Source organism: Trachemys scripta, chromosome 3, assembly GCF_013100865.1.
Source record: "Trachemys scripta elegans isolate TJP31775 chromosome 3, CAS_Tse_1.0, whole genome shotgun sequence".
NCBI classification, from domain to species: domain Eukaryota; kingdom Metazoa; phylum Chordata; order Testudines; family Emydidae; genus Trachemys; species Trachemys scripta.
Window position 1 is genome coordinate 98,668,076 of NC_048300.1, and position 11,054 is coordinate 98,679,129.

The window sequence follows — 11,054 nt, forward strand, 5'->3', positions numbered from 1 at the left end:
AGCAAAGTGATTTCTCCATTTTCAGAGGAGCATGAGCCCAATGGAGAGCTAGTAAGGTGTAGATTCATTAGTAATTACAATTTACACAGAGAATAACTAGTACAAGCATCCCCATGCACATGCACCCACCATTCTGGCACTGCCTATCCAGTACTCACCAGCTCCTCGATTTGAATCGTGACCTGTTGGCTTGGGAGGTGGGACAGGGGGCTGCTTAGCAGGAGCCTTGACTTTTTTTTTAACATGAGGTGCTTCATTACTCTTATGGCTGGTGGCGGTGGCAGCAGCAGTAACAGTTTTTGGAGGTATTGATGCTTTTTTAGGTTTAGGCTTAGACTTAGGCGGCGGTGGAGCATGGGATGCCGGTTTTTCAGGACAGTTAACAGTGCGCTCTATAAAGAAGAAAGTGAACAGAAGCCGACTGACACGGACATACACAATGTAAATGCAATGACAAGCTAGATGCTGCTGCTCAACCTCTTGGGAATTGGAAGAGAGTTCCTCTTCTCTTATTTAATAACAATGCCCCACCCCAATTAAATGTTACACTAGGTCTCAACTGAAGACCTTTTTATGGAGGATGGGGCACTTACCCTGCTTCTCTCAATTTTAATCTATCCCATAGTTTTCTGAGTTCTACCCTTGACTTGCAGTAGCACTGATTGGCCTGCTAACTACAGCTTGGTCAGTGTTAGAATCTAGGAGCTCCATTTTCCCCTCAAACAAATTCCCTGAGGTTCTTTTTCCTTTCCTTGAGAGCAGCAAACCATATAGTCCTGTATTAAATTTGTGACTGTTCTGTAAACTGGGGCATCTCCACAGTCACAGGTTCAGTGCTTACCAAACCTGGCAGTGGCTGGAAATTTCAGCTGCAGCAGCTCCTTCTCCTGTGCCACAGCTTGTTTGCTAGAAATGCTAACTTTATTCGGGTATCTTCCTCACGGTACTTCTATTCTTCAGGCAGAACTGAAGCCAAACTAAATGGAATGTTATTTGGCATGGGAATATTCATCTGCCCTTGCACTGACTCTGATTGTGACTGCCAGCCCTGACAGTATAGGAGCAAAATGTTAAAGTATTTCTGAAAATAGCTACCTTTGACATTGGAGGTAACTATTTTTGGTAATCAGTACCAGCTCTTACAATTAAGTTCATATTAGAACCACACTCTCTGCATGTCAAGTGGCCATTTCTGGATCTCTTTGTCCTGCCTTCTACCCTCTAGGTTATTACATCTCTAATCCATTCCCAAAAGATGAGCAGCATTTCTTCACTGTAAAGATTAGTAGATGAAAGACAAATAACGTGTTAGACAACAATTACACTGCTTTATCTCAGGATTAGGACCCAGGCTATGGTCTAGCAATGGTGAACTTGAGCCCAATGTGTCATTGGTCATCATTACACACAGCATGCACACTTATCTGTTCTCACATGTTGTGGGAATGAAGACAAACAGTTCATTCCTTTTCACTTACTGGGTTATCTAGCACAATCACTTTACACTAACTGTTGATTTTGTCATTCTTTATTTCCAGCCTAAGCTTACAACATTATGGACTTGGCTGTTCTTGCTAATGCTTTTGATACACTATTATAACAACCTTTTACAACTATTAAACTGAGGGCTACTTCTGCTCACTGACCCCTTGAACTATCTCTCTGCTCTCTTGCTTCTTGTTCCTGGATCAGACGCACTCAGGGAGAAGGAGATATATTTATTAAACTTTCCTCTCCTCTTTTATAGAACATTTTCTGTGCATAGCTATCTAGTCCTTACAGCACCTTTGCATCTGCCTCAAAATTCTTCCCAGCTTCTCTCTTTGATGATGGCTTCTGCTTTGATGCAATGGACGAAAGTATCAGGACAGCAGTAGAAGATATATGAAGGAAGCCCACCTATTTTTAAAAGGCAAGATTATGACAGAAGCTGTGGATGCTGTCAGTGGGAGAGAAAAATCAGATGAGAGATTTCAGTCCTATGGCTGCTTCAGTGAAACTACCAACTGGACCCTTTCTGAAGTCAGCCATTTAAAAAAATCATTAGTTTCTCTTCCCCCAGCTCTGGACTAAGGGTGCAGAACTTAAATCAATTAATAAAATATCTTCCATTAGCTCCATGCTGCCTTCAGGAAGCAGACAAACAGATTGGTCTTTAATACCACAGTCACTGGTCAGCTTTTGTGGTGTTTATCTTATGATTTATAAGAAAAACTGATTAGCCAAAATGAGATGTGATCAGCATAGGGAGGTTTCCAGTGAGCTGTGGCCAGACAAAATCTAATATACAGGACAGAAGGATGGTACCCCTTCTTCTCAAATTGCTTCTACACTGACAGGCACATACACGTAGATCTGTGTCAGGCAACCAGTTACTCAGGTCTGTAACCTGGACATTACCTTCACCCACACAGCCAGGCTATATCTAAGCCTTGCAGATTCATTTTGGACACCATCTCTTAGATATGGCCTTTCCTATCCAGCCACACAACTAGAAATCTCATTGTCTCACATCTCAATTCCTGCAGCATCCTTTTCTCTGGTCTTGATGAGTGCAATCTTGCCCCAATCATATCTATTCAGAATGCTGCTGCAAGGATCATTTCTCTAGTCCATCACTTTAACCATGTCACATCTCTTTTTGCATACAGTAGAACTTCAGTTACGAACACCAGAGTTACGAACTGACCAGTCAACCATACACCTCATTTGGAACTGGAAGTACAAAATCAGGCAGCAGCAGAGACAACAACAAAAAAAAAAAAAAAAAAAAGGCAAATACAGTACACTACTGTAATGTAAACTACTAAAAAAAGTGGGGAGAAAGCTTAAAAAATACATTTTACAAGGTAAGGAAACTGTTTCTGAGCTTGTTTCACGATGGGCAGGGATGGTGTCTCTAGCCTCTGTTTGCCAGAAGCTGGGAGTGGGCGACAGCGGCTGGATCACTTGATGATTCTGTTCTGTTCATTCCCTCTGGGGCACCTGGCACTGGCCACTGTCGGAAGACAGGATACTGGGCTACACGGCCCTTTGCTCTGACCCAGTATGGCCATTCTTATGTTCTTAATTGAGTCCCCCAGTGTGATTCTGCTTGTACATTAGCCCTTAATCTTCATGACTATTCATTCTTTGACACCTCAGCTGAGACTGACAACAGCAATAGCCATCAGAGCCAACTCTATCTATCTGTTTCTCCATACCCATCTCAACGGTATACCAGCACCAGCTAGGAGGTGCTGTTTTCTGATTTGGACATCTGTCCACTAGGAACTGGACCAAGATGACCAACTCATTTTATAAAGACAGGTTTCAGAGTAGCAGCCGTGTTAGTCTGTATCCGCAAAAAGAACAGGAGTATTCGTAGCCCACGAAAGCTTATGCTCAAATAAATTTGTTAGTCTCTAAGGTGCCACAAGTACTCCTGTTCTTTTTATAAAATGACCTGAAACAGCCATCAGATGGGAGTAACTTTTAGTCACTATCACCTTGTAACAGATTCGGACAGTGAGCAAATCACTTGGACCAAGGCAATCCACCCATCAATTATCCTTTTAAAAACAAACAAAAACAAAGCAAATGTTAATGCCTCATTCAGAGCTTCAATCAATACTGCATTTATATTTAGAATAGATTTTCATAAGGGCCAGATGTTCAGATGCTGAGCACCCACAACTAGAGCCAGAGAAAGCGCTGCTCCTGCTGTGTAGACACCTAAATGATGTCCAGGTTTACAAAATGTTCACCATCCAGCAGTTCTTACTGTGACACTGTGGCCTGATTTTCAAAAGGACGTGATACCCAAATATGCTGAGCTCTTTTGAAAATGTGACTATTTATTTTGAGTGGTAAGTGGTAACTGAAGTCTTTTTAAACCGGGGTCCCAATGGTGGCTATCGAATCCTTCTGAAAATTCTGGCCATAATGTTTAGAAACAACTCCCTGCATATTCATAAATTTACTGTTAACTTGTTGTTAATTGCTAGGGATATTTACTAATGAAAGACCAATGTTTTTCTCAATCTATCACAGCATTATCTCATACTGTTCTAGTAGTATTATTTCTAATGCTACAGGAGCACCACAAGGAAACAACAACACAGCAGGCTCAGGAAGAGAGAACAGATAGAGCTGCAACTCACAGCTTACTGCAAAAATGAAACTGCTGTGAGAAGAGGGATTTTTCCCTATGACTGCTTGTGTACAGAGCATTGACATAGTTAATTAAGAACATGGGGGTAGCCACTTGTGGACCTCTAACTCTTTGTCACCACTTGTATCAGCAGCACAGTGTGCAAGAGGCCTTGTGGAAGGAATCTGCAGGAGTCTTTGGGTCAGGGGAGAGAGGCTAGTTTACATATGCCTCTCAGTGGACTGGTCTGCAGAGTGTAATTCTGCAGGGAGCAAGTTATGAATGAGAAGGAAGCAGAGAGGCTTGCCTTGACTCAGGCTCCGCAGGTCTGGAATCCCAAAGGGTAGATAGGACCCTGCAGAAGTCTCTGGGAAAGGGGGAAAGGGGGAAAGGATGTGGTTGATATGTTGAACTTGTGTTAAATAGTTTTATTCTGAAGAAACCAAAGCCCTGAAGAAAACAGAACTGAAAATCTGTGGCTGGAGAGTGTTTTTTTCATGCCTGGACCAGAGAGTTAGCCCACTGGCTTACATGCTCAAATAAAAGACTAAGTTAAAGGGAGATGATAGATCGGTGGACAAATAGAAGGGGTAAGAAGCTGCATCACAATGAGTTAAAACTTAGAGCTTGGAATAGAATTCTCCGTTGGAAAAAGACCCACAGATGTTGTGAAATCCAGCTGGAAATCAACAGGCAAATTTCCTGCAGTGGGGGACATGCAGAAATCCACCAGAACACACTGCATTGTTCAGCTGATCTACTGTAAATGCTTAGGAACATTTCAGAAGCTTGTGCTCAGTCTCACAGCATCCAGAACACAGCCCTGGCTTCCCACATTACTATTCTTTTTCACAGCACTAATAATCACGGCTGGCTACCAGGCTGCAAAATTAAACTTCTCAGCTCCCATTCCCATCACTATCTTGCTCCTGGGTATTCAGCCAAATATTTCCTCAAGCCCAAGATAACCATGAAGTGTGAAATTAACTAGCTGAGATAAAAACAGATTGCATCAGTTTTGTAAACTAAACCGAACGGTATGCTTAAGGTTCTAAACTAAGCCAGTGAGCCAGAGATGGAGAAGAAAGAGTAATCCTGCCAGGGGCACCGGAGGTATTATGCTGTGTAGTGAGGAGTAAGCACACTGCCTTAGGGGTGCTTAGGGAAGGGAAGGGAGGATGAAGATCATCCTTAGCAGTTACAATTCTGACACTTTTTCTACCACAAGTGTAGCCTGTGCTCTCCCTAGTGCTGCTCCCTGTCCAGGGGTGGGACAGTGTACATGAAGGGGAGGGGAAAGCACAAGTCCATGGCTATATCCCTCCTCCAGACCGCTGCCCAATCTGGAGCCACACTGGCAATCTCCCTGCTTAGCACTTCCATAGCTTCAGCAACCCAATTACATCTACCTTCTGTGTGGGTGAACTGGAGTGGGGAGGTACTTAGAAGCTCCCTATGCCCTCTTCTCCACTCTATGTACCTACACAGGACAGCCATAATTAAGCTCTTCATTTTCTTTGAAAGGTGCTGGGTCATTTTCCTTTTAAAAAAACTTTGGAAGTCACAGAGTAAATAAATGATCTATAACAAGATCCAGGTTTCTCATCTGCAAAGGCTGAATAATCAATTACCCGTTGTATGTAAAAACTGTCAGCAGCTCCTCATTATCCTTATGCCAGGGAGGAATTTCCTTTTAAACATGCCACTTGGATGACTGACACCACATCATTATTTCAAATAGCAACAGTTACATTATTAAGTTGCCAAAGGGAATTTTTTTTACAAAATGTGAGAAGCATCTGTAAATTGACAAGCAGCAGATGGGTTTATAGTTTAAAGAATTGTTTGGCAGCACACAGGACAGCTTGGAAGTTTTTTTTTGTTTCACACACTTTTGCTTAACTCATTTTACATTGTATGTTTCAATCTATTGTTTGCCCCTGTTTCTCTAACTCTACACATCACCATGGGATGGTTCTTCCTTTAACTCCTAACATATTCCATTTTCTACAGTGTTGCCAACTCTTGCAATTTTACTGAGAGTGTTGTGATATTTGTTGTTTTTCTTAAAAGCCCCAGATCCTGGAGTCATATAAGAATCTCACTATTTATTTATTTATTGATTGATTGAAAAGTTCCTAGCCCTCCTGGTTGTGGGGAAAACTTGAAAACATGAACTTTACAGGCTCAAAATCCAGAAGACAGGTAGAAAGAACCCTCCACATTTTTTTTAATCTCATGATTTTTTAAAAACACTTTGGTCTGTCAATATTGATTACTGAAGTATGCCCTGATACTAAATGAAAGGAATTAATCCTGCCTCCAGTCCTCAGATGCATGTCAAGTGGGCAAAAACTCTCTTAAGATTTATTCACATGTACAGTACCTCTAAAATGCTTAAGAGCATCTGCCATGGGATTGTACTTCCTGAACACGTTACCCCTGAATTTTCTAGCTAACTCTGACTCTCTCATATCTTGATTCTTATGACGGAGTGAGAGTTGTGATCAGAGAGAGTGGCATGTTCCATGACCTGGGCATAGGACAGTGAGCCAGGAACTTCCGCATTGCAATTCCAGTTCTGACACAGGCTCTTTCTGAGGCCATGAGCACGTCATTTGCCTTAAACTCCTACTGAAATCAATAGGCCCAATTGTCCTCTCACTTAATGTGGTGTAAGTCAAGAGTAACTCCAGTGAAGTGCAATGGGCTTATAGACTGCTTTTGCTCAGAGCGTTCACCACTTCTTGCAGGATTGGCCCTCTAATATTTCCATCGTACTATTCAAATTCAAAGTGCTTTATATCCCCTATGTAATATTACTAAAACTTTACTGAAGCTAGAAGATCAAAATCCCACTTTTCTTGTTATTATTACATCTCTTCCCCAATGCATTTCAATTTCTCAGAGGAATTGGAGAGAAGAGGTATCATAATTATTTATTCTTCTATTCTCAGATAGCTTTTATGGCAAGGGTTTGGAGTGGCTCTCTACAAAGTAGTCACAGTCGGTACAGAAGGTACCAAACATATGCAGACGTTGAGCCTTCCATTTTAACTAGAACTCTAAATTCTGCAGGACCAGCCATGTAGGATCAAAGCACAATTAAAATAAAATGTTCTTTTGCTCTTAAATGTTTCACGGGAAACCCCGGAATAGAAAAGGATAAAATAATAATTGACAATCTTCAGCCTCAAAATCAACCTGAACTCTTTTTCGACAAGTTTTCCCTTACCATTATTTTCCATTCTACTGAATCTACGTATTCCTAGTCCTGGCTGGGACCAGAAGCCGGATGTGCCAAAATGCCACAAGAAAGGCTGGTCTTGTTTTTCTGGCTCAACTGAAGGCAGCAAGTACTGGAAATCTCACAAGAAAGCCAGTTCTTCGATTTCCAGCCACATTTTGCAGCTCCAAAAGATTTGCACAGTTTGGAGAAGGATCCAAACTTTTTGAGTGATTAGCTGAACTGACACACTCAACCTTCTGAGGAGCACTTCTCACTAGAAAAGCCTACCAGAATATTTTGGAAAGGCTGTTAAATCAAACAGCCAGAAATAAATAGATCCTGACCCTTTGCATTCCTGATACTTTTCAGGAAAGTCCAATAAACAAGTTGTAATTCAAGAGTAATTTTCCTGACAATGTAATAGCAGTGTGCATTACCAAATATGTTAGAAAAGAAACAACAATTACAGGACAAATCCTGTGGCCCTCATTCAGTGTTCACTCTTCCTTATTCCATCAAACGCCTAACGAAATCAATAGACGTTTGAGTGAAGACAGTATAAGCTAAACTGACTTTAGGATTTGGCCAAATAATAATGTTTAGCATGTATATCTTGCCTTCTACAAAGTACCTTACAGACATGGGATCAAATTTTCAAAGCTCGTAAGTAACTTAGGAGCCTAAGTTCAATTTTCAGAAGTGACTTAGACACTTAGGTGGCTGAGACGCATTGAAAGTCTATGGGACTTAGCTTCCCAAGTTACTTATGACACCGAGACATAAGCTCATAAATCACTTTGGGCACTTTTGAAAATTGTATACATGAACAAATTTCTTCAACAATCCCGAAACGCTAATGAGTGTGTATAATGGGGCCTAACCACCATCAGCTGCAAGGCAAGGGGAAGAACTCCAATTAGTCATGCTCTGTAGCAGGGGAAGTGATTAACTAATTACCTCCTGCCTAGAGAAGGCAACATTAGGCCTTATAAGTAGCCTGAGGGAGCTCAGTTATGGAGAGGTCTCTCTAGTCGGAGGAGAAGCCCTGGGTTAGGGCTTAACAGACAGGATATAACAGGGGAACTAGTGAGAGGTATGGAAGGGCCATTCGTTTGAAGACTTGTTTGAACCTCCATTTGGACTTACTCATGCTTCCTTAGAAAGGCTTTAAACTTTTATGTGACTTGACCAGAAGGCCAAGCCAAGAATGCCCTGCAGGGGAGTTAAACAGTTGCAGCTTTATAGAGGATGCAGGAGACAAGGACTCTGTACAATGCTGTGATAGGCAATGAGGGGTTACCCATGAGGTGAGGATGCACTCTTACACTATGTATTATTATCCCCATTTTACAGAAGGAAAATCTGAAATAAAGACTTGCCCGAAGCCAGAAATGGACTCAGCACTGGAGTCAGGGATTAGAAATCAGACCTTCCTGGCTTCCACTTCTGTGCTCAGACCACTTTCCCCTTTATGACCCATAAAGGTCTGTGAGAATAAGAAGGATTTGTTTATTTACCTTTTTTATCTTCTTTTTTTCCTTCCACAGCTGAGGCTTTGGCAGATAAAGAGCCATTGTCTTCTGTGGTCTTTATTACATTCTCTTCCTGGATGGTTTCTTCACTGATAGTTATGGTGTGCCCATTTGAGGTTTCAAAATTTACTGTTACATCACCAGCTAAAATGAAGATTAAAAAGCTGTTATCCAATTTTACAGCCTGCTCAAGAGCTAGTTCTTCATTTGTTGTCAACTCAGTGCTTTTTCAGGTTTTAAGTTTCCACGAAAGAAAAGCACAATTTCACATTAATTTATTTTATGTATAAAACATTTTGATGAAGTTCTACTCTAAGTGACTCTGTAATACAGGGGTAGGCAACCTATGGCACACGTGCCGAAGGCAGCATGCGAGCTGATTTTCAGTGGCACTCACACTGCCTGGGTCCTGGCCACCGTTCCGGGGGGCTCTGCATTTTAATTTCATTTTAAATGAAGCTTCTTACGCATTTTAAAAACCTTATTTACTTTACATACAACAATAGTTTAGTTATATATTATATACTTATAGAAAGAGACCTTCTAAAAACGTTTAAACGTATTACAGGCACGCGAAACCTTAAATTAGAGTGAATAAATGAAGACTCAGCACACCACTTCTGAAAGGTTGCCTGCTGTAATAGTATGTTTTAAGGCTCCCCATTCACTGAGTTTGTGACTTCCAGATCACATGTGCCCAGTTAACAAGTAACACAGATTATTATCCTCCAACTTCCAGCCCTTCAAACTGAACTTTGAGACGAGATGAATTCTAAGTCATGCATCAGACAAGTAATAAAGATTATGCAGACCAAATTTTGCCCTAGCTCTTACAACAGATTATCTTTACTTACTAATATTTAACTATGGTTTCCTCAGTCCTCTTAAGAACCTTCCCTTTACACACACATCCTCCCTCCAGTGCATCTTGCACCACACTCTTTGCCTTCAAACATCTGGAAGATGTTATCTACGTATGCTGTCCTTGACTAACTACAGTCTCATTTCCACTCCTCCACTTCTGTCCTTACTAAGATCAACAACAATGTTCTTTCTGGTCATTTCTAAGACCTTCTCTTTTACCCTTTCTTCTCAGGTGTCTGCTGCCTTTCTCCTCCTATTGAATTCTCTCCCTACTAAGATTCTATTACTCTTTCTATCTCAGTTCTCTTCTTCTGTCTCCAAATGCTGTTTTGTTGACTTTTTCCAATAGCTTCCTTTCCTCCACCTGCTCTGCTGGAGTCTTGTGGCATTCAGTTCTTGGCCTACCCTGCCTTCCCTTTATTTCATCCTCTTATATAGTTTTTCTTACCATCCTTATGAATCTCAAATCTTGGTCTTTATCCTTGATCTCTCCCATTGCCCAGTCTTATGACTCTGATTGTATCATTCTGGCTATCAAAACACCAGCTCCCACTCAACATGACAAAAATAGAACTCCACTTTCTTAAATTCTTCTTCCTTCCTTGTTCATTACTGTGGATAATTCCACAATCTTCTTTTTCACCATGCTGTCATAGTTGACTCTTGTGTCTCTCCTTCTGTCCTTCTTACACTGAGACTGTCACAAAAATCCATCCTTGCCTCTCCACCTCCAAAGTTAAATACCTTCCCCTGCAGGCTGTTCACCTGCTGCCTTCACTGCTATAAACTTGTTCTGGCTGGCCTCCCACTTCCTCCCTCACTCTTTAAGCTACACAAAATGCCTCACCAAAATTATCTCCCTCACAGATTGCCTTTATCATGCTGTCCCCTCCCACCACCACCACCTTCCACATCTGGTTCAGACTTCTCATTCTCACCTTAAAGACCTGGCAATTTCTTTAACCTGTCTACATCTCTGTGCTCATCCCTTCCTCCTCTCCATCCTGCTTAACCATTCCCTTCCTTCCAACTTTTACTCTCCTGTCTGTGTGCCTTCTTTCTCAGAGCATCAAGCATCTATCCTGTCTTCTTTTAGATTGCTCTTTAAAACATACGCAAAAAGAAGAACAGGAGTACTTGTGGCACCTTAGAGACTAACAAATTTATTAGAGCATAAGCTTTCGTGGACTACAGCCCACTTCTTCGGATGCATCCGAAGAAGTGGGCTGTAGTCCACGAAAGCTTATGCTCTAATAAATTTGTTAGTCTCTAAGGTGCCACAAGTACTCCTGTTCTT

The 11,054-nt window shown here is 41.5% G+C and overlaps 1 protein-coding gene across 4 annotated transcripts in view; it reads right to left on the reverse strand.

The window, feature by feature from the left end:
- Window positions 1-11,054, reverse strand: part of PHACTR2 (phosphatase and actin regulator 2) — a 161,000-nt gene that overhangs the window by 44,147 nt on the left and 105,799 nt on the right. For 3 of the 4 annotated variants that reach the window (XM_034765497.1, XM_034765496.1, XM_034765499.1), the window contains exons 4-5: window positions 8,879-9,037; window positions 159-392 (exon numbers count right to left, since the gene is read on the reverse strand). In XM_034765497.1, the coding sequence (XP_034621388.1) occupies window positions 159-392; window positions 8,879-9,037 (393 nt within the window). The remainder of the gene's footprint in view (window positions 1-158; window positions 393-8,878; window positions 9,038-11,054) is intronic. The other variant, XM_034765498.1, reaches the window with a different exon arrangement.